This window comes from Paramormyrops kingsleyae, chromosome 7, assembly GCF_048594095.1.
Source record: "Paramormyrops kingsleyae isolate MSU_618 chromosome 7, PKINGS_0.4, whole genome shotgun sequence".
Taxonomy (NCBI): domain Eukaryota; kingdom Metazoa; phylum Chordata; class Actinopteri; order Osteoglossiformes; family Mormyridae; genus Paramormyrops; species Paramormyrops kingsleyae.
The window spans coordinates 11,271,051-11,293,534 of NC_132803.1; the positions used below are offsets into that span (position 1 = coordinate 11,271,051).

The 22,484-nt window shown below is 47.9% G+C and overlaps 3 protein-coding genes across 6 annotated transcripts; 2 read left to right on the forward strand and 1 right to left on the reverse strand.

The window, feature by feature from the left end:
- Positions 1–2,091: 2,091 nt before the first annotated feature.
- Positions 2,092–11,249, forward strand: LOC111842254 (ran-binding protein 3-like). 2 transcript variants are annotated; one of them, XM_023808673.2, is made up of 12 exons: positions 2,092–2,666; positions 5,298–5,356; positions 5,582–5,612; positions 5,702–5,773; positions 6,891–6,944; positions 7,025–7,119; positions 7,430–7,518; positions 7,653–7,710; positions 7,835–7,922; positions 8,607–8,692; positions 8,945–9,065; positions 9,669–11,249. In XM_023808673.2, the coding sequence occupies exons 1-12, from the start codon at positions 2,480–2,482 to the stop codon at positions 10,037–10,039; spliced, it is 1,311 nt and encodes a 436-aa protein (XP_023664441.1). In that variant the 5' UTR covers positions 2,092–2,479; the 3' UTR covers positions 10,040–11,249. The 2 variants fall into 2 exon arrangements, with proteins under 2 accessions (XP_023664441.1, XP_023664440.1); XM_023808672.2 differs by having other exon boundaries at positions 2,093–2,666; positions 8,571–8,692.
- Positions 11,250–12,533: 1,284 nt separating this feature from the next.
- On the forward strand, positions 12,534–18,693 carry nadk2 (NAD kinase 2, mitochondrial). 3 transcript variants are annotated; one of them, XM_023808207.2, is made up of 13 exons: positions 12,534–12,819; positions 13,035–13,319; positions 13,814–13,902; positions 14,789–14,877; positions 15,588–15,669; positions 15,763–15,846; positions 16,001–16,137; positions 16,252–16,339; positions 16,499–16,651; positions 16,773–16,828; positions 16,915–16,968; positions 17,097–17,220; positions 17,305–18,693. In XM_023808207.2, exons 2-13 carry the CDS (start codon positions 13,128–13,130, stop codon positions 17,441–17,443), a joined length of 1,287 nt encoding a protein of 428 aa, XP_023663975.1. In that variant the 5' UTR covers positions 12,534–12,819; positions 13,035–13,127; the 3' UTR covers positions 17,444–18,693. The 3 variants fall into 3 exon arrangements, with proteins under 3 accessions (XP_023663975.1, XP_023663974.1, XP_023663976.1); XM_023808206.2 differs by having other exon boundaries at positions 12,534–13,319; XM_023808208.2 differs by having other exon boundaries at positions 12,534–13,319; positions 16,556–16,651.
- Positions 18,694–18,735: 42 nt separating this feature from the next.
- skp2 (S-phase kinase-associated protein 2, E3 ubiquitin protein ligase) lies at positions 18,736–22,375 on the reverse strand. Its single transcript, XM_023808511.2, has 10 exons — positions 22,090–22,375; positions 21,188–21,399; positions 20,851–20,962; positions 20,500–20,643; positions 20,290–20,424; positions 20,106–20,204; positions 19,866–19,993; positions 19,724–19,775; positions 19,537–19,644; positions 18,736–19,448 (listed from the first exon to the last, which is right to left on the reverse strand). The coding sequence occupies exons 1-10, from the start codon at positions 22,107–22,109 to the stop codon at positions 19,247–19,249; spliced, it is 1,212 nt and encodes a 403-aa protein (XP_023664279.1). The 5' UTR covers positions 22,110–22,375; the 3' UTR covers positions 18,736–19,246.
- Between the last annotated feature and the right edge of the window lie 109 nt (positions 22,376–22,484).

The following is a 22,484-nucleotide window of genomic DNA, read 5'->3' on the forward strand; positions in this document are numbered from 1 at the left end:
AGATGAGACCGAGTCCATTACTGGAACTAGGCAGCCGAGTCCAAGTTGAATCCCAGACCATAAATCTAAATTCAAATGCTAAAAACTGATGATTGTATCTTGCTGAATACATTAAAAATTGGTTATGGATCCCGACATGATGAGGAGGTGAGTTACCTTTGTGATTGGCTGCATAGTGTGGGGAAAAAAATGAAGTTGATAAGAAGCTTGCGGGGTGGTGGGGGGGGGGGGGGGTGTGGGGGTGCAGTTAAAGGTGTAGACTAAGAAAGGCTGAGTGTTTCAGTCCGAGTAAAGACTCGACTCACCCCGAGTGCGGACAAGACCAAGCCCATTCATACGTGGTCTCGAGATCAGACTTAAGTCAGCGTATGAAATGAACATAGCAGCACCAGATATTCAAGGGATTCAAGAATGTGCCAGAAGTATGTAAAAAAGGTAATACAATGTATCTGTATAGTAAATGATAGTTTAAAATCATTGATGTTTTAAATGAAAAATGTTGTTTTATGGAAATGTATTTGGGTCTGAAGGGCTCACACACAAAGATGCACTTTGCATGCTTGCATGTGTGCACACACACACACACACACACACGCATGCACACACCCAGGCCCATACATCCTGTATTTTTACTATAAGTAAGAAGGTTTTGCCCCTGTGTGGCCACAGTGGAAAATTCCACATTCCCTCACTGAGCATGCTCCGGACTCACCCCTACTGAGCATGCTCAAACTCTAGCTCAGGGCCTCAGGCCCCTTTCAGTCTTCCAGCTGTGTGATGTCACATGACCATGCCTTGGTAGGGCGCCACATGTGGAGCATGCAGACATATATCTATAAATGATGTACATGTGTGCAGCTTAGAGAGGCATTTTCCAGAAACTACACTGTTTCAGACATTAAACTTATGTATTGTACAATGTGTCATTAATACATAATAGTGCACAATATTTTTACATATTGATTTTGTATGGTTTTCTTGGCATGAAGAATTTTGTCTGGAAGCAGACTGAAATGCAGCATATCATCAGGCTTACCATGTGATCTGGACACCAGCATGAGAAACATTGCTGTCGGCAGCCATTGAGAGGAGGGCTGGTGTCTTGTGTAGTTCTGTGCATGGAGGAATAGAAGCAGGGAATCTGATTGGGGGGTTTCAGCAAACATACAGTGCTCACAGAAAGTCTTGGGACGCTTGCTTAATTCACTAAAAATGTTACAAATTCGTTAGTTTTTTTTTTATTTACAAAAATCATTAATTTACTCATTTGTTTACAAAAACTATATTACATTAAAACCAACCAGTAGTTTTAAGTAAAACATTAATTTCGAGTAGTAATAAATTGAAACCCAAAATTATGGTTCCAAAAGAACTGTTAGTTAAAATGTTTATTGACAAGCAGTTTCACTGGGTGTTTTTTAATTAGCTTAGTAACACCTTTGCAATAACATAAAACATTAAATATTGGTGTTTAGTGCCCCGTTGGGAGCCAGTGACTACAATTGCAGTTAATAGCAAAATGGCAAGAACAGAACAGAATGAGTCAGTCAGAAAATGACAATAAAAAGAAAATGCGTGGAAAATATGTGCAGATATATCAAATATTGCTCGTTAAAGGACTTTTGTTATGAATCCAATACATTTTGCAACATTTATACAGAATTAAGCAAGCATCCCAGTACGTTCTGTGAGTACTGTACTTGCCATGCTTAATTTAGTGTTGCCACCTCGCGGTACATCTCTCATCCCGTCCATTCAGGTATTCATCCAGACTTCCTGTCCACCCCAACAATGAATGGCCCACAGACTATTCTTCCACAGTGTAATTCATCATACTCACAGGTTTGCATTGCATTGGTAGGAAAGAGCGTATGGACTGAACAAGTTATCATTCGTGGTTTAACTTTAACTTTTCACTGCCCCCCCCCCCCCGCTCAGTGAAAGTATAAAACCTGGTTTAATTCGATTTACATATGATGTTCACATGTCAAGTTCTGTTTATTTAATTCTACTTGATTCGATTAGTAGAGAGTCATTCAAAGTTATGACGAAGTTACTCCTCAAAACGTGAAGCAGCTCTGAAACGGCAGACTGATGAAATACGGAAAACGCTTTTACACAACAAATCCTTCAACTTACTGTTGAGGAGGCACTGACTGGTGCCTCTAAGCATGTGTGAGGTGTCCGTGTGCACACCCACTTATCCAAGCTGCGCTTCCAAATCGGGAAAGCATGGCACACAGTCCAGTTTTTACCCATTCATTTCTACGTCTCCTGCCAACAGGATCGAACAGAAACATTACCGAATAATACTGGATTTACAGAATTCGTTTCAATTTATCACATTCTGGACTCAGCTTATGCTGTAGATGACGGACAGACATCGTCTACCACTAAGGATCATTCAGGATTTTCATTCACTTTCTACATTTACTTTTGACACAGTTTCTCTAATCGATCGCTCTTTTTTTGTGTGAATATGAGAGATAACGAACTTTATTCGGGCACCGACGGCGCGGTCTGCCCTAATATCGCGCTTTTAGGCTCCGCTCCGAAGCGCATAAACCCATCGGCTTCTCCTTCGATAAAGGAGTTTGTACCCAGGAGATCCTGCGGAGTCCCCGCCGCTGGGATGGATGCGGACAGGCACGTCGCCGTGTCCAGAGGTAGGGCTACAGAGCGACTTTTTCAGGTTTGCTGACCTGTCACTTGAGATCTATACAAACCGACTTGAATGGCGGTGGTGGAGTACATGACACCCAGGACAATTTAGACTAATTATACCAACCATTAGCTGTTGGATTTTTGTTCTGGACCCTGGGGTTACGGTAGAAATAAGCGCTTTTATTCTCATGGAGAATAGTTTCGTTGCATTGCTTGTAATCATAATGCGCTTTTATTTCACTGAAACTAAGGCGTTCATGCGGTTCTTGATGACGATCCTATCTGCACATGTGAACCTTTTCTTTTTTCAAAAGGTTTTTGCAACCACTGGAGTTTTATAAAATAAGTACAAGCTATAGCCGATCGCCAGGCTGGCTTTGGACAAGGGAAGCTGTTTGGTTGCAATGTGAAGATCGGAGATTTGAGTTACGTGTCCTGCTGTTTCTACGTCTATTAAGGCGAACTGCGAGGCAGCTTTTTGTTTCTGGGCGTTATGTGTCCTATGTGAGGCTCAGCAGTTTAATCAGTTATGTATATTTGGTGTAAATATGCTTTTCAATGCCTGCTTGAGAATCAGCTCTTTTAGCACCATTAAATGTGCAGAACAGAGACTGTAAGCCATCCAGACTGCTCATCTGCCTGGGCTTCTGGAGAGACGGCTTGGAGTGACTTCCCCTCCCAAATTCTCTGGAATGGAAACGCCACAATGCATTTTGATCAAGTGGACCACTGAAGTTTGATAGTAGTGTTCCCCACTATTCCTTAGCCAGAACCTGACCCACGCTTGTCAGCCCTTGTAGAGTCACATTCCACAGATTCCTCTGTCCTTACAGTGTCATCTGGCATCGAGCGGTGACAGTGACAGACAATCATGTGAGGCCTCACCAACTGTAACTGACCCACTTAGGAGAAGGGGAGGGGGGCCTCACTGACTATATTTGACCCACATCTGAGGAGGGGTCTCAGCTGGTCTGAACAGGAGACAGAGTGAGTGACAGACCCCAGTGGGGGGGGGGAGGGGGGCGACACAATGGTGGGGGGAGTAGACTGTAAGTCAGCGCTTCTTACAGACACCCCTGGGTGCCAGGTGTGTGGCCAGTAAACAGTAAACATCCCCCTTCCTGTAGATGTGTAAAGGTTTAGGCTCTGAGGTTTTCTGTAGGACTTCTGTATTGTTCAGTTAGGTGATTTTGCCTGTTTTACTGCCTTGTAGTTGTGTGGGATGTGGGGGAGGCCTTCTATGAAGAGCTCTTAGGGTGTGTGATCTCCCAAACAGGTATATTACTGGTCTGTCTGGGGAGGGGGCTCCCCTAAGGGGGAGTGAACGGATGCCCCGCCCCCTTCACTCCTCCAGCACTGCACACTCTACAGTGATTCGGTTGCATCCGGTGCAGCCCGGTCTCATCCTGCCTGGCCTGTCAGTCAGAAGCAGGAGGGTGAATGAAACCCGGCAGAGAAGTCCACACTCTCACCGGGCCTCTGGATCCTAAAGAGTCAGGTAGAAGAATCCATGCCAGATGGAAAATCAAACTTTAAATGGAAACTAGGCATGTTATAGAAGTCATTGTAGAAGCAGAAGTAAGCTGGATAGCACCAGTCTTGAGTAAAAGTGGCATACAACCCAGGCTCATTATGTGCGGACGCATTGCGCCACCTAGTGGTACCAGGCTGAGGGCTGCGCGCCAGGGCTGGAGTGGCCAGCTTGCTCCGGTTCCCAGGCCCCTGTGTGATGTCACCGTGCCACATGCAAAACACGGTTGTATTGCCCCGCCTCCTTGTCTGTGGGCCATAAAGAGCATTACATCATAAGCACACAATGTCAGCTGCCCCTCCGCTAGTACGGTCCGGTTCTGAGCAGTTCTGATCATAGCCCCCCCTTGCTCAGATGTTTATAGCAAACCACCAAATCTAAATGAAATTCTGCTAAATTTTCAAGCAACTAGAGCTCTTATGCAACCAGAAGTGTGACTGGAAACCAGCTTTCTGTCATGTGACACCATGCTGCTTCAGAAAACACACATTCATGATGCACATTTTCTGTCTGCCCTTTTCTCTGTTTGTGTGTCAGTGTGTCACCTTTGAAATACCGACCATCAGGTTTTGCCAGTTTATTTTGCGCTTCCTTCTTCCACCTTCCCTGTGCCTGTGACACGTTACTGGGAGATATAACTGTCCTTCGCTGGCACATGTGAGACCCCCGCAAAGGTCAGGGTCCCCCTTCGAAGGCATCATGGCATCCCGCCCGGCTGAGAGCCAACCCAACGCTACACCTCCTCCTATCTGGAGATGGGTGCCAGACTTTCATTGACAAGGTTTCTGGGACGAAGAGTTGATTTCTGTCATGTGGGGACTATATGCATAGATTATGGGGGAATGGGGAGGTTCGAACCCCCCAATAATGAAAACCAGCCAATATAACCCCCTGGACCCCCTTAAATGGGTGGTGAACCCCCCCAATGCTTAACCCAAAGTAATGCCCTTGATGGGGACTATGGTGTTGGCAGCCAGCAGAGGTTGGCATGACGCTGGGTCTAACTCTAAACTTGCCCCCTCCATCGTGAAGACACAGCCCCCTGAGTCCTGACTGCAGAGTCAGAGTGATCTCACTGAAATAGTGTTTTTCCACTCTCCAGACAAACCTGTGATTGCACCAGCTGTCTTCGTCTTTCAGAAGACCCCCCCCACCCAGAAGGTAATTCCCGTTAATGCTAATGGCTCTCGGCGTCTGCCAGAGCTTTGTTTTTTCAAGAACGTTTGAGATAAAAAGGTGTAACACCTAGTGCTGAAGATCTGAAGAAAATATTATAGGGTAGTTTGCCATAAAACCCCCAGACAGCGTAAAGCACATTAGATGTCACTGAGCATCGACCGAATGACTCGCCAGTCATGTGCTTATGTTCTCTTTCTGCCGATATAGAGGTGGGCTGAAGACGGTGAAGAAGGAGCAGGTAAGACCATCGACCACCACCATGTGAGTGGGCTGTGATGGTATTGCGGAGTGCATAGAGTGACATCCCATTTCATTTTGTTTTTCCAGATTTGGGGGCCGTTGCATCCAAGAGGAGGCGATCCTTAACGTTCCCGTCCGTGAGGCCCAGGTGCAGAAAAGGTGAGAAATGCAGCAGGCCACGCCCACCAAACACAGCCAGTCATGGGTTATGGGTCAGCCAGTCTCATCTGGTCAGATGAAAGAGTGTCCTTCTGTGCTGTTTTTCAGTGTTCTCTGGTCTTCTTCTGTAATGTTCCAAGATGTTCTGTAGTATTCAGGGTTGTTCTGTGCTGTTTTCAGGTGTTCCATAGCATTGTTCTGTGATCTTTTGGGATTTTCTGCACTGTTCTTGGGTGTTCCAGGATGTTCCATAGTGTTCTTTAATGTTCCTCTGCTATATTCTATAGAGTTATTCCATGGTGTGCTTTTCTCAAGTGTTCTAGGATGTTCTGCAGTGTTCTGTGATGTTCTGTAGAGTTAATGCATGGCATGATGTTCTCAGGTGTTCTTCTGGGGAGTTCTGAAATGATCCATGTTGTTCCCGGGTGTTCTGTGGTGTTTTGTAATGTTCTGTAGAGCTATCCTGTGATCTTCTGGGATGTTCTCGGCTGTTCTCCGGTGTTCTTCCATGGTTGTCTTGGATCCCCTGCCTGTAGAATTGAGTAACACACACACTGACAAGCCCAAGCCGCTCCATCATGCTGTTTTTACATGGAAGCTCATAAACCGCAGCATGTCCAGACATGCAGGCGTCTCTGCCCTAACTGCTTACAACTGCTGTCCTTGTGACCCAACACAACACACAGACACTTTTGTACAGAATTTCTTGCCTCTGCTCCTGTGAGGTAATGCCATAATTACAGAAAGATAGGGAAAAAGAAAACAGGAACCATGAAGCAGTGCTTCCATCAGTTGTGCACTTCATTCTCAGAGTATCTCATGCTCCCTGATTTTATTTTTCTGGCTTGTGTGGTTTGTATGGTTCTAGACACATCATTTTTCTGGCTTGTGTGTTTTGTATGGTTCTAGACACATCTTTGATAGATGCTTAGTGTTTTAGATGGAGGTGCAGCAGTGTTACATTGGGTAGGGGGTTAGGGTGTGGGAGGGGGTTGTTATGATTACATCCGATCAATCCTGCCTTCCCCACAAAGAGCTTCTTGGAAGCCATGTTGACTGATTATGCAACACCAACACACACTCAACACAGCTGCTTTCCTGTGTTTGCCTTTGGCAGGCTATGAAAGACGAACTCGGACCAGTTCCATTTCCTTTCCTACTCCTGCCTCAGGTGAGCTCTCCACCCTCCCTTCTCCTTCCCTGCTGCTAAGCGATCTCCTGGCTCAGCACTCACCTAAGCTCTGCCTCTAGGTTTCCCTCCAGTCCAGCAAAGGATGCTTTTGAGACCCACTACTCTCCCAGCACCACAGCCATGGAGCTCCCCTTACCAGCCGTCACTGCCTGAGGTGAGGCCCCCTCTGACCCAGATACAAGCCTGATCTACATATCGGCAAAAGTTCAGGGCTGAATGCAGAGATGCAGGGTCTGTGGAGAAACAATGGAAGGACTGAGGCCAAAGTCAGACCAATCAGGTTCTAGAACTGGTTTGAGTCAGTTCTGGCGGTGGTCAGTTCTCTTGCTGCGGCCAGGACTTTTCTCACTCGCGTGTCTTTATCCAGCTTCCATCATGTTTACACTGCAGAGAGGCTGGCCACGCCCACTCTGGCCCAGAGCCGCCTGCAGAACAAGCCTGTACGTTGTTCTCTGTTCCCACAGATGGGCCTGGGGCCCAGCGAACAGGCTGTGGTAGAAATGGGCTGGGACAGTTCTGCAAGGACTGTGCCGCTGATGCCGTGTGATCCACGGTGAGCATTACAGTGGTGGGGTAAGATGTGAGGGGTCGTCCATCCTGAACACTGACCTGCATGGCCTTCGGGAATCAAACACAGGGTGTATGTTGCTTCGTGTAGCTAACCTGCCCTGGCTTTCATCTTTGCAGAATTCTCCGTGACAAAATCCCGTTTGTGTTTGGGGAAAATATGAGTGAACGAGTCCTGGTGAGCATGTTCCACATCTTTCTACGACACAGGGCTAATTTACTGACAGATTGGATGGATTTAGCCTGGATTTAGGATTTAGTCTGAGCTGCACAGAGGAGTCAGTGTGTCTTCTGTCTTCCAGAGTCCATCCAAGTGCAGTGAGGACTCCTCTGTCTCCAGCTCGGACTGCTCTGACTCCGAACTATCTGATGAAAATCCCTCATACCCAAGTAAATTTAACAACCTGAAATTCTCCTCCTACTTAATTTTGGGAAGTGGGCTGCATATAGGGCGACCAGATAATTCATGTCAGAGGGGACACTATGAGCTACTTCAGGTTTAACAAACTTCTTTATAACTGAAAGGCTTAAACCCATGCTCAGCTAAATTGTTTGGTTTGTCTTGTACTTTCACTGCTTTGTTTCCTTAGTTAAGATTGATTCAGCTGTTTCACATTAACATTAGTGACACATGCATGATTGACCAATCAGCACGCAGACTGACCAATCAACACACAGCAAGACCTCAGTGCTTAAGTGAAATCTGGATCTTTTTAATTGAAATGGTTGAAATAGTAGTTTACAAATCCTTTCCTAGCAGCTCAAATTGTACCCCCCCCCCCCCCCCCCCGACATTAGGAGGTGACCCTAGCTGCATAATATAATAAACACAGCAAAACAGACACAGATAAAGATTAGTGTGTTTTTAAGACTCCAGCCCGAGGCAGAACCAAGTAGCCCATCATTAAGTGTTTGCCATGGTTTAATTATTATATATATTTTTTTAAATAAAGTAAAATATAAAAAAAATCACAGCACCACACTGCCACCTTATGGATATACGTAGCAAGCACATTATGGTCTATGGTGTGTGCACAGTGTCTGAGGGGAGAACACTTTTGGAATCTGCTGCAGCCTACACTGCGGCCCATAGGGGGCGATGTCTGCTCAAGCACATTCAGGTGGTCACTGGGGAAGAGCAGGAGAGCAACGTTGTACAGGTACAGAGCACCAGCAAACTGTCACATGCTGTTTCTACTGCAGTGTCATAAAAATTACATTTAACGGAAAAGGTTGATAATCTTGAGCCCAAGTGGAGCATTTCTGTTGAGCCATGAGGAGACCTGTGTAAATTTTTGTAGCAAAAGGCTGCCTGTAATACATTATACTAAAGCCTGTCTCTGGTGGAGTTAATCCAGTCATACCTGTGGAGTCAATGTACTGACTATGGCTTAACCACTATCCCAACCCAGCTGACCTGTAAGCTGTTTGTGCTGGAGAGGAGGACACAGTCATGGAGCGAGAGGGGGAGGGGGATCCTTCGGCTGAACGACATGGTGACAGGTTCCCAAGGCCGTCTGCAGTCGCGCTTAGGTAACAACACGTTCCAGACGCTCATGGGAAACATGTCTGCCCCCAGGAAAGGGATCCGTGTCTAGAGAGTTTTTTCATGACTCCATGGAAATTCATTTGTCTATTCTTTTATAATAGATGTTTGTTGTCTTTTATCCATGAGAATAATTTCAGAATAAGATCATGAAATATCTATTTGTGTGACTTAATGACCTGTAATGGCCCTGTTGACTACCAAACGTAGGACAGTAATTGCAGTAATTAGACTGGACACCTCCTACGATGCTGTGCCTGTTTTTGTGGAGACAGTTCGCCCGTGACAGTCTGTTGTGGCACCCGTAGGGCCTGGGAGCCGACTGGGGATTAGCCTGCTACATTACACTGGTTCTCATTGAGGTTTTGGTGGTTTCTCAGTAATTATACTGCTGTCGCTGTAGAAGCAGCCTTTGGGTTACTCTGCAGATCTCTGACTGGGCCCAGCTCAAGGCTCCCACTGCCTAGTTACCCCCCGTCAGTGATGCTGGTTTAATCATGTCTCATCCTGACAATTCCTGACTTTTTCTTACAGATGTTTCTTTGATGTGTCCCCCCCCCCCCCCCCTTACCCCCACCCCACTCCCGCAGTGATGAGACACCAGGGCACTCTCAAGCTTATCCTCAATTCCAGGCTGTGGCCGCACACTCAGGTCCGCCGCGCCGCCCGCCGCAGCCTGCAGGTGACGGCCAGCGACCTGGAAAGCCACACCCTCCGCGTCTTCCTGGTCCAGGCCAGCGCCAGGGACGCTGCACGGCTGTACGTGGCCATCCATCACCGACTTGTCGCCCTGCGCTCCCAGCACCGCGACGTGGAGGATGACGATGGAGAGGACGCCACGAAGCCAGGGCAGGCAGAGAAGCAGGAGGAGGACGTGACCCGAGTCCCACAGAGTGTTGGCCTTCATCTCCGCCCCACATTAACTGAGCTGCCATCCATTAATGAAGCAGTGGTTCAGTAGTTGAGGATCTGGAAGGTCGCCACTTTGAATCCCATGGCTGGCAGGGAAATCATATCACCATTGGGGCCATGAGTGAGACCCTTAACCCCAAGAACTTCCCCAAAAAGTTTCACTGTTGTGTCGTGTTATGGCAAATATGAAAACCATATGTACCTATACCTGTGCTTGTACAAATTCAGCATGGTTGTCATTCAGGATGAAGCAGTGTAACTGTACAGTGTGGCATCTGTTACCCAGAATCCTTGAAATGGCCATATGGATTCCACAGGTGGGTGTGACAGGAAGTGCAATGGTCCCTCTAAGTGATCCTGGTGTTGTCATCAGGGGTGTAATCTCAGTGATGTCATCACAGGCCTGGGGTGATCCCTGCGGGGACTGTGCTGCCCCCTTCTGCAGGCCTTCCAGAGTTAGCACCTGCTAACGGGACATTAGCTAACAGCTGATGCTTGTATTTAAGTACTTGTGTATACAGATTTTTTTAATTCTAATATCTCCTGCTACCTAGTATGATCCATTGTAGCATCGTGCCTGTATGCCATGTGCTTATAGGAAACTGTCCTGTACAATAATAATTTTGGGGAGTAGTGATTTGAACACATTTGTACTTTTTTATATAAATTAATGCCATTCATACCAACTGAAAGCATGTAAAAACATGCTAAAATAATATAAGCAAATTATTATCTGTACATATTTGAAGTGAATGAGTAATCTCAGTTGAATTTATTTGTATTCATTTTTCGCAAGTTATGAATGTGTGGCTTCAGGAACAACCAGCCTTTGTTCAGTGGCCTTCAGTGTTCAAAATCATTGTTACTGTCTGGATTCCGGATTCTTTTAGTACCTCCTATCTACATGATTTATATTCATAAGCAGCTTGTTTTCCAGTCCAGTCTGGGTCACTGATATTTATTTGTAACTTCCGTATTTTGAATTCTTCGTGTTCCTCTGTGTAAAATTTACTGTAACTCGAAATAGGTTTTTTGTTTCATTGTTAAGGGCTGTTATCGTCTTTCATCTGGCGTTTTTTAAGTCTCAGTTTTTATTTACGAGTTTGTTGCAATAAGAAGGAATTTAATTATATAAACTTTTCTCCATATTTGCAGTCGTTGTATTGTTGCATTCGATCTGGCTGTTTATTTTGTTAAAATGCGTTAAAATGCCGTCTTCCGTTCATTTGCTCCATTATTAAATGATTATATTTTATTTACTTCAGCGTGTTTTTGGTGTTATCCCATATATGTAACGTTGTACATGTCCACCCCTTAATAGGAAACTTGTTTTATTACCATCTATGGCTTGGACTGCTGTCATTTAAAATATATTTTATATCTGAAATTTTGTTCGAACTGCTATAATACACTATATTTCGATACTTCACCATCATTGGTGAAGTACCGAAAAGCACCAAAAAGCAGCGGTCACCAAAAAAGCCCACCAACGACTTCACTTCCTCAGACGCCTAAAGAAGGCTGGGGTTTCCACCTCTGTCCTCACCAGCTTTTACAGGTGCGCTGTGGAGTCCATCCTCACAGGGAGTGTTGCGTCTTGGTATGGCAGCTGCACTGCTCAGGACAAGAAAGCTCTGCAGAGGGTGGTGAAAACAGCTCAGAGGATCACAGGCACACCACTCCCTGCAATAACGGACATTTATAACACAGCGCTGTCTCAGGAAAACTAAGAGCATCCTGAAAGACCCCAGCCACCCTGCACTGGCACTTTTTACTTTCCTGCCATCAGGCAAGAGACTCAGGACAATTCACTCACGCACAACTCGATTCAGGAACAGTTTTTACCCCAGTGCCACCAGGCTATTCAACACACAGTAACTGTGGTACTGCATTGTCACTTTACACTATACTATGCAGCTTACTCCACACTATGCACTGACACTTTACATTATGCACATTCTCATTATGCAACTTAGCCTATTTATTATTTATTGCTGCTGCACTACTTTGTCTTCTATGTCTTCTGTGTATTATGTCCTGTGTTTTGTCTGTGAGGGAGGGGTTGTCAAGTAAGAATTTCATTGTGCTCTGTACGCTGTCCTTTGTACATATGACAATAAACTTCAAACTTCATTGCTACACACATAAAACAAAATTATGCACAGTTATGCACAATTATTCACAGCTTATGCAGTCATGAGACTGACACAAGATTTGGGTATGGACAGTAAGGACTCATCCCTACCAAATATTGTGAGAGTGCTGTGTGTTTTTAGGAGGAATTATTTTGTCCCTACCAATGTTGAAACCAAACCTATGCCGTTGGACTGAATCGTCGGTTCTGTAAATGATTTTAAATAAAACGTGGGAGTACCAGCAGCACAGCTTCAGCCGAATAATTGGTATTTCTATAGTGTGACACTTCTGTTTTTCTCCTTATAAAAAGTATCCACACCAAAACCACCCGAATGCCAGCTAACAATATCACGTGGTCATTGGCAATCTAGGAGGTCCGGAGCCCCGCCCCCGAGCCACACCGACTACGCATGCGTACGGGGCGCCTGGAAGATGGCGATAGGCAACTGCATGGTGATTCCCATTCCCGACGGCAATAATTAGCCGCCTGGCTGCTGCTGCTACCAGGGGCTGACGGTGACGGTTTTCGGGGGGGGAGCGAGGGAGGATGTGACGTGTTTGTGTTTTCATCTCGGCACACGGTTTCTCAGGTCTTTCCGGTTAAGATCTGCCGCGGACTAGAGGAAAGGACAGCTGAACTGCACCCAGGCATGTTCAAGCGGTCAAGGACTTCCAGCTGACAGGCAAACCCCGGTACAGCCTGGAATGAGAAATCGAGGTTTTAATAAACCCCCCGAGGAGATATAGTTCTGCAAATCCATTTTGATCCATCGCGTTCAGAATCAGAAATAGACTGCAGCTTTCATCTCTGCCCCCTCTCTGCAATCTGTTTCGTCTGATATGCGAGGCGATGCGCTTTTAGTTTTGTTTCTGCACAAGTGAACTGCACCTGTTCTCACAACATCCAGATATGGCCAGGTGGGGCGACGGCGATCGGCAGAGGTGTGACCCGTAGGAAGCAGAGCCGGAGGAGGGACGCCTCCCGGCAGCCTGTCCTGGAGATGGCATACCGCGCCTTGCTGAAGCCCCTGCGCCCCGGCACGCGGGTCGCTTCCCTCTGGGGGACCAGAGCGCTTTCGGAACACAGGTTTAAGCCCGAGAAGGTGGCCGTAGTCACCAAAACAACAAGATATGAGTTTGAGCTGCAGAGATACCGATATGCGGGACTTTCTGAGGATGATCTAAAGCAACTGGTAAGTAATATAAGTATGATAAATACGATTTTAGTATCTATTAATTAACTTTTTTTTTTTATTAGCTGGTTGCCATCTAAAACACCAATAGTCATATAATTAGTTTTTCATTCTACTTTTTTGGCCCTGTTGGAGAATTGTTGAGCTGTTCCTAGACTGTAGTGCCGATCCTCTGACAGCCTACTTCAAACGCAACTCAGAAAAGGTGCTGAGTTCCATGGTTTATTGTGGTTAAACCTTAAAACCTCCATATCCATATAGATCTTGTGGCAGCCTTTCTTTGGGAGGTTGCCACAAGGAAGTTGATCTTGGTTTCTGCCATGTCAGCCACCCCCTAAACTCGTGTCTTTACGGTCGGAACTTCTTTTGTGTGACTAAATGCCGGTGAGGTGTGTTCATGGATGTCGGTTGCCTGGCTCTTCTGATAATTAGTCGCGGTTTCCTTTCACTAAGCACCCTTCTGTGTTTTTCCCTCCTTGGTTCCTCCACCGTAGCTTGCCATGAAAGGCTCCAGCTACAGTGGGCTGTTGGAAAGGCATAACGTGCACACTGACCACGTGGAGCACATCGTGGACAGCCTACAGTAAGTCCTGGGCATGGCTGGGCTGGGTTGGCGTTTTGGTTACCCTCCTGTGGGCGGTCAGCACGGTGCTATTCTGAGAAACCCTGCAAGTAACTAATTAAAGCCACCAGAACAGGCAGCCACCTTCACTAAGGTGATTAAACAGTCATTGCCCCTCCAGCTCCAGCTACTAGCAAGCTGAAACAGACACAATGTACACAAACATGACTCTAAACAGCAAGTTTAATGCTTTTGGTTGTGGAAAAGAGAACAGGTTACATACCAAGGTAAGGAATTACATTTAATTAATCTTAATTTTTTGGTAGTTGATAGTGGTTATGATGGGGTGGCATGGTGGTGCAGTGGTTAGCACTGTTGCCTCACACCTCTGGGACCTGGGTTCGAGTCTCCGCTTGTGTGTGGAGTTTGCATGTTCTCCCCATGTCGTCGTGGGGTTTCCTCCGGATACTCCGGTTTCCCCCCACAGTCCAAAGACATGCTGAGGCTAATTGGCGTTGCTAAATTGCCCTTAGGTGTGCTTGTGTGAGTGAATGGTGTGTGAGTGTGCCCTACGATGGGCTGGCCCCCTGTCCAGGGTTGTTCCCTGCCTCATGCCCATTGCTTCTGGGATAGGCTCCAGACCCCCCGCGACCCAGTAGGATAAGCGGGTTGGACAATGAATGGATGGATGGATAGTGGTTATGGTGTATTCAGATAAGGATAAACACATGTAAAAGTGTGTTTATCTCACTGTGAAAGAGAGAGGGGTCATTTTGGTAGAAGGTTAAGGGGCTGGGTGGAGGAGGCCTGATTGAAGAGTTGGGTGGAGGACGTGGGTGGAGGAGGCCCGATGGAGGAGCTGGGTTTCCCGCAGCGGTGCCCACAGCTGTCTGTTTCTCCCCCCCAGGAGGGAAGGCATGCAGGTGCGAGTCCTGCGCAGGCGGGAGTATGACGAAGAGGCCGTGCGATGGGCAGACGCCATCGTGTCGGCTGGAGGTACAGCCACACCCTCATTAATGATCACCAGTAACAGCCACATTGTTTTTCATGCACGTAGTCTGGTGACGGATAATTCTGGTCCGTCAGCTTCCAAGATTGGAAACTTTTCATATGGGTTGGAAATTCCAGATGAGACCACTTAATGGGCAGGTAGACCTGGTTTTAGACATCAGGTGTGTGCAAGTCCTTAAGCTCTTGGGTTGCTCTGTGACTTTGATACTAATCTAGGTGTGTGTGAGAGAGGCCTGACTTAACCCCATAGTGATTGGCTTGGTGGGTACGTCCTGAATTATACACCCCCCACAGGCAGTGCGGCTGTGCATTCTGGGACCTACATTAAAATGTGAGAAGTTTCATCTACATAGCCGTTGGTGAACCTATCATGAAGGTCACAGTTTATCTTTTCACCAGATTATAGAAAATGATACTAAGCACTACTCTATCAGAATATTAAAATGTGATCCACTTGCCCTTGCTTTTGTTAATGGCGTATTAATAAAGTGACACCTTGCTTTCAGATTTAAATCTGTTTTGTAATTTATATTGTGTTATAAATATTTTCCGAATGAGCTCATTTTTTTTATCGGAGATGTGGGCCGTGATGCTGGTCAGATTCGCAGTTACGGGCTCCACCTGATCGTTTGCGGACTTCACGGGCTGCAGCGGGAGCTTGACTGACGGTTGCTCTGACGCCGCCCTATTGGCAGGTGATGGTACCATGCTGTTGGCGGCCAGTAAGGTTTTCGATAAGGACAAACCCGTCCTGGGCGTGAACACGGACCCGGAGAGGTAAGGAAGACTCCTGTACCTTCTTTTTAACACCTAATGGGATTCCGGCCCTGATTTAAAGTTCGCTCTTTTTCCTACTGCGGTGGTCTAAAGATCCGAGGGTCATCTCTGCCTGCCAGTTAGCTACACGCACGCCTTCCCCGAGGCGCTGAGGAAACTGCGGAAGGGTGAGTTCAGGTAGGTGTCTGCGCCTCAGGACCTGCATTGGGAGAATCTCTCAACCTAAGAGTCAAACTCCAATATTCTCTAGTATTCTGATGGAGTAGAACTTGCAAAGATTAGTTCTTTTCCTTCACTAAGATTTGTTCATTTTTACTCCCATTTCATTCAGGTGGCAATGGCGCCATAGACTCCGTCTGCACCTGGAAGGGACGGGGATCAACCCAACCCCAGTGGACCTGCATGAGCAACAGCTGAGCCTCGATGAGCACAACCTGGCCCATAGAATTTCCACTGAGGCCCAAAACCGTATGGCCCGTTTCTGCCCTGCCCATTCTGCCCCACTGTGCATACATCACAAAAACAGATGACACTCCTTCAGAAGCAGATGATGCCTTCAGGTGACTGTTTTTTTTGGGACAGGTAGAGAGGATGGTGCTGTCTCCTGTCCTCACCTTCTTCCCGTTCGAGGACTCAATGAAGTCTTTATTGGGGAGTCTCTCTCTTCCAGGTACCGGTGTAACCAGCACAGGTCGTCATGTTGTACAATCATTGTTGTGGAATCCTTACACATTGGTTTTTATGGTCGTGAATTTTTTTTGGGCATGTTGTCATGAATCCACCCCTCCCCTGCCCCTCCCACACTGTTTCTTCCCTCCCTGACTTCCAGATCTCTCCGTCACAGGGGAAAACCGTTGAAACCTCATCTCACCCTCTCGCTTCATAGGGCCTCGTACTATGAGATCTCCATAGATGACGGACCCTGGGAGAAGCAGAAGAGTTCTGGGCTCAGCATCTGCACCGGCACTGGATCCAAAGCCTGGTACGTAGCATGTCTCCAGCATCGGGTTTTGAGGGAGGGGGGGCTGACACTCAGATGTGGGCGGGACCTTCAGAGTGTCTGCCAGGGTCATGTTCAGCCCATCACTGTTTCCTGTACTCAGGTCCTACAATATAAACAAGCTCTTTGAGGAGACGGTGAAGGACGTGTTGGCCATTGGTATGTTAGTGCATTCTCACTGGGTGCGTTTCCACATTGCTGAAATGGCTGAAGGTCACACCTTTAATATCCTCTGCTGTTTACAGGCCAAACACAAGCAGGTCTGGATGTCCCACTAACGCAGGACTTTGTAGAAACGGGTGAGCGTTTTCATCTCAGGGTTTCTAAGTACTTGTGGAAGCTAGGGTATAAAATCAGGGTTTTGCTGAATTATTGATTTAAAAAAAATATTAATAATTTTTTTTATTGTGATAATTGTTCGTGTTAGTCACTAAGGAGTACAACGAATCCTTGATGTTCGGCCCAGAGGAGAACCGGCTGTTCTTCAGCATCCGAGAGCCCATCGTGAACAGGGTCTATTCTACTAGCCGGCAAAGGGGCTTTGCCAGCAGGTGGGTCGAATCCCCGAGTCTGGGCTCAGCCGGTGCCGCATGCATGTGTGAGTAACCCCGCCCTCTCCCCCGTGTCCTCGGCAGGGTGTGCGTGCGGTCGCGATGCTGGGATGCCTGCATGGTGGTCGACGGCGGAACGTCTTTCGAATTTAACGACGGAGCCATAGCGACCATCAGCCTGAATGAAGAAGACCAGCTCCGCACGATCCTGCTGAAAGACTGAGCCGCTGTTTGCTGCGAGGCCTCTGCGTGCTGTAGACAGGGTGGGTGGGGTCAGGGTGTCAACCTAAAAAGGTGCTCAGAGTGCATCAGGGTTGCCCATCTGTGTGTGTTGCCCATCTGTGTGTGTTGCCTTAGTTTTAGTTTTATTTAGTTGGGGGAAATCAGTTCTCTGCTTTTCCTTTTTTGATCAGCTCATTGTTTCGGTGGTTTATTTCCTGTTACTCTTGTTGGAGGTGGACCCCCCATGACCAGAACCATCATCTGGGGTTTAGGCTGCCAGGCTAAATGGCAATTAACCTTTTAACAGAGTCAGAATCCAGGTCTTGTGGCCAATCCAGGGAGGTTAAGTAAATGTATCCCATCTCCGTGTTGAAGTTCAACAGCCTAAAACAACCTACAAGTAGTTGGACACTCCTGACCAAGACGTCATTTCCGGCTGCTCAGGTGAATTTGGTCTTGGTCCCACCTTGTCCAACTCAGAGGTGCTGCCTCCAACCTGGGCCAAGCTGAACCCCAGCCAATAGCGAACACTCCTTTTGCTCCAGCTTGAGGTACAGATGACTGTTCTGTCTCAATGCCATATCAGGACTTTAGAGTGGATGTCTTCCGGGTCCCAGTCCCTTACCTCTCTGGTCTTGTACAGCATGTGACCATTTCTGTGCTCGCAAGCGAATTAGAGGTCTGCTGTAGATGATTCTGGAGAACATGTGGTGGAGTGAGGAGGATCTGCTGTGGCCGTGAAGCCATTTGTATTTCGGGGACGTCAAATTCTGTACCAGACATTGCAAAATCAGGGTGGAGGGCAGGTGGTGAAATACTCACTTGGTGGTGGGGGGGGGGGTATCATTCCTTTCCTGTCATTTTTATAATATTTATGAAGCTTTTGAAAGTTTGCAATGCCAAATCGCTGCTGCAAAGTGTCACAAAGCAGGTCAGCAGCACAAAGGGAGGACTATTCAAACACAAAGTATTTACTGGGTGACATGCATTTCAAATGCACTTTAACCTCTAACCGCCATCCTGGCAGTGTTACCTGCTCGCTGGGGAAAAGTGTGCTAGTTTCTGGAGCAGTGGAAAGATTGTGTGGGGTTTTTGTGTATGTGCATGCGCACGTGTGCGTGGGGGGCTCGTATAAAATGCGTTTGGGAAGATCGGAGCTGAGACCATTCAGTGTTTTTTCCCTGATGTGACAATGATGGCCCTGCTTGTGTGCAAATATTTTGTGATTGGTTAATAAACAGCATGAACACAGCCGTTTTTACTCAGGAGAACAACAGACCGAAAGCACGCAGGTTCACTTTTAAAAACCTAGTTTATTTACATGCTTGAATTCACGGAACATCATGTTAATGTCACAGACAAGTAAATGCAAAATTTCATAATCCAGTTTAAAAACTACATCTGAGGAAACGCAGCCCTGTCTGAGCAATAAGGCAGCAGAGACGACGAGAAGCCAGACTGGGTGGTGATGCCGCCCCATCATGGGTCGGCAGGACCAAGGCATCAGCTGCCCTATGACACCGTTCTCACTGGGAGGAGCCCGATCACAAGCCACGCCCACTCTGCACTGGAAAGCAGTTCAGAAGAGCCCTGGTAGTTCAGGGATCCGGTAAGGCCTTCACCACTCGTCCTGCGACAAACTTGCAGGAGTCTGGATTCGGGTAGTCAAAGATGGAGAGCTGCAGCTGTCGAGTTTATGAGGACGACTCCCTTCTTTCAGTCCTGTTAATCTTCCATTTTCTTTTAACCAGCTCACTCCATCTTTTCACACCCCCCTCACAACGTGAGCTTTTCGGGAGCGCCGTCAGGACCTGTAGGAGAGCCGGCAGCGCACCCCCCACATGGCACCGTCCCTGCAGTCGGCCGGCGTGGGCCGGGCCACGGCGGAGAACCAGCGCGTGTTAATAAGCAGCCGGGGCAGTGCCTTACTCAGGACCGGCAGGTAGCTCTCCTGCACCAGGCCAAACGCCTCCAGCGTCCGCAGTGCCGGAAGCTTTTCCAGCTCCCTACGAGGACACAAAGCAAAGCCACGTCGGCATGAGCGAGCTTTTAGACGGCTGCTTGCAGCAGGGTTTGGGCTGGTCGGCAACTCACGTCAAAGCCGCTGGGTGGATCTGGTAGCAGCGGCTGAGCCCAAGATGGCGCAGGGAGGCCAGGCTGTGGAGGAACTGGAAGCTTTCGGGTGTCACCAGCACGCTGTCACTGCGAAGATGCATTTGGCGGGGGTCAGAGGCCACACCAGTCAAACTCCCACCCACACCCACAGACATTTTAAACTCACCTTAAATCCAGGTGTGTGAGCTTGGGACATCGTTCCACCAGAACCTTCACATCTGACAGGGGAGGAGAATCAGAGGGGCGGGGTCAGTCAGGGATGGCACGTGAGATGGCCCCACCCCCTCCCAAGTCCAGTTGACACCCACCTTCCATGGTTAAGTTCTGCCGGTAGCCGCTGACATCGAGCTGTGTGACGTCCGAGGGAATGTTACCGATGACTGACTTCACGTGCTCACTACTGAAGTCACACCAGGACACATTCAGCTCCTCCAGCCTACAGACCGAGGCAGAGGAAGGGGTTTGTCACGGTCACTGAACCACACGCAGCTAGCAGAGGGTCTCGACGGGCTGGGATCCTAGTGAAGGATGATCCAGGCAGGTTCTACCTGGTGCAGGCCCGGAGCATGTCCCCCAGCGGCTGCGGGGAGACGCCAGAGCAGCCCGACAGGTTGAGACGGACCAGGTCCCGATTCTGAGCCAGGGACCTGCTTAGCAGACAGAAAGGAGGCTGAGCTTGGCTACCGGCCACACAGACCAGAGAAGCACCACATTAGTACCACAGAGACTCACAGCAGGATGCCGTCAGACAGCTCCAAGCCCTCCAGACTGAGATCCTGCAAATGGCAGCAGCGGGACATGATGTCCCCGAGGACAGATGGGGAGACGATGCAGCTGGATAGGTCCATGCGCTGCACACGCAAGCTCCTGAAGAGGGAGATGCGCACGGTGAAGGGCAGCTGCACGTACAGCGCTGATATTGCCATCGCCGATGAGACTCACGGTGCCCGAGCAAGGTGAGGCTCCCCGATGCAGGAGCGGGGGCAGCGCAGAGTAAGGACACCTGCTGGCAGAACCTGGGACAGCGCTGCGTCCAGGCGGACCACCCCCAACAGGTCCACGCTGCTCCACAGGGACTCGTCAAACCTGTCAGCACCCAGCCACACACACACATACAAAAAGGTGTCACTTCCTTTGGTGTGAATCTGTGCTGAATTATTTATTTGCAGCGACTCAAGCACGAGTGCCACCTGTCCGCCACAAACCCGGAAACGTAACAAAGCCCAGCCAACTGACATGCCGGGCAAACATCTCCGGACTGCCGGCCAGCAAGGAAGCAGCTGCGATGCTTACGCCAGACGGCACCATCGACGGCAGACCCGAGCCACGTCCAGGAGGTCACGCAGGGGCAGGCAGTAGAAGATTCCCAGAAGGAGCTCATCAGGAAGCTGGTCCCAGGATAGCCCTGGGAGGGACGAGATGTGAGCCCAGTGGGAAGGAGAAGCCTTAGTTACCCATGATGACGGTATTAAAACCTACAAGCATGACGGATGGAAAAGTTCTCCTCAAAACACTCCATTTCAGTTAATTTGCTCAAGAGTTTCCACACTGGGTTCACATTTTGTGTGACACAGCTAAATATAGACAATAATAATCTGGCACATGCATGCTCTCTCTCACGCACACACACCAGCAGGCTCTTTCCGCCGCCGAGGCCTCCTGCCCAGCACAAACTCGTTCTCCTTCCCCCGCGTTGAGATGCGGGGCAGTTTGTGGGGGGGTGACCAGCACTGGATGAGTTCCTGGGGGGTATTCTCTTTGTCCAGCATTTTCATTGGTTTGTGTTGAGAAAGCATGGATCCGTCCAACTGCTCATTCAGACAGGGGAGCTGCTGCAAGGGTCTGCCAACACAACACGGACACGCACACTGAAGGCCTTCAATTTGGATTCTCCCCACCCCCAATAAACTTCACAACTTTTTAAATGAACAATAGGGGACAACCCATCACATTAGTTAAAGGTTCATAAGCAGTTTCTGCTGACAGCGTTTGCTCAGTTATAAACTCATAACGGACCGGGTTGATTAAATGTCGGCCATAGAACGCGCCATAGAAATGACCAACCCCCAACCCGGCTGGCCGCCATATGCAGCTGCGCGGACGCGCCAAATAGATCACTTTGCAAAGAGAGTTAAAATTGCAAAGTGCAGAGTAAAGGCTGGTAGGTTCACGGTATTAGTGCGGCTGTGCGCAGATCCACAAATCATTTCAGATTATAGTACACTGCCTTATAAATGGCAATATAAGGCATTCATGCCCTGGAAATGGCCACGGTCACATAAAGCATTAATTCGTACCACATGCGTGCGGTACTATCCGCTATATGAAGAAATATGGCACAACGTCCATCGTTATTTCATATGCATTGCCATCACTGTCACCTCCTCCAAATGGTTCGAGTTGAATGCGATTGAACATAATCAGCTTTTTTTTTTTTTTTTAATAAGAGCTGCGGTTATTATCAGAAACCGAGTCATAAATCAGCCACACACTACATAACTTTATCAGTAACTAGTTAGCTACAGTCCTTACCGTTCCCGTGACATCTCCATTTGGTTTTACAAGGCGCGATGTATTGTAATAGTTATTTAAGCTTGGCCCAAGTGTGGTCGTTTAAACCTCCCGCTAGTTCGCCCGCCCGGGTTAATGCGAAATGCGCTTGAGCCCGCCCACTTCCGCGTGCTCCTGCGAAAGCCGGAAGTGGATTTCCTACACCGGTCCTGCCGGGTATTATGCAGTCATTTAACAGACGATTTACTACAATGTCCATGTTTCTGTATCAGACATACGTCAGACATTAGTCACGGGCTGACAGAACTTTCATTTATAGTAATTAATAACTTAAGCATTAATCATTAAAGGTATGTTGTATCACGCATGCACCACCTCTGATCCTATTCTGCACGTACATGGCTGGTTGTTTTCAA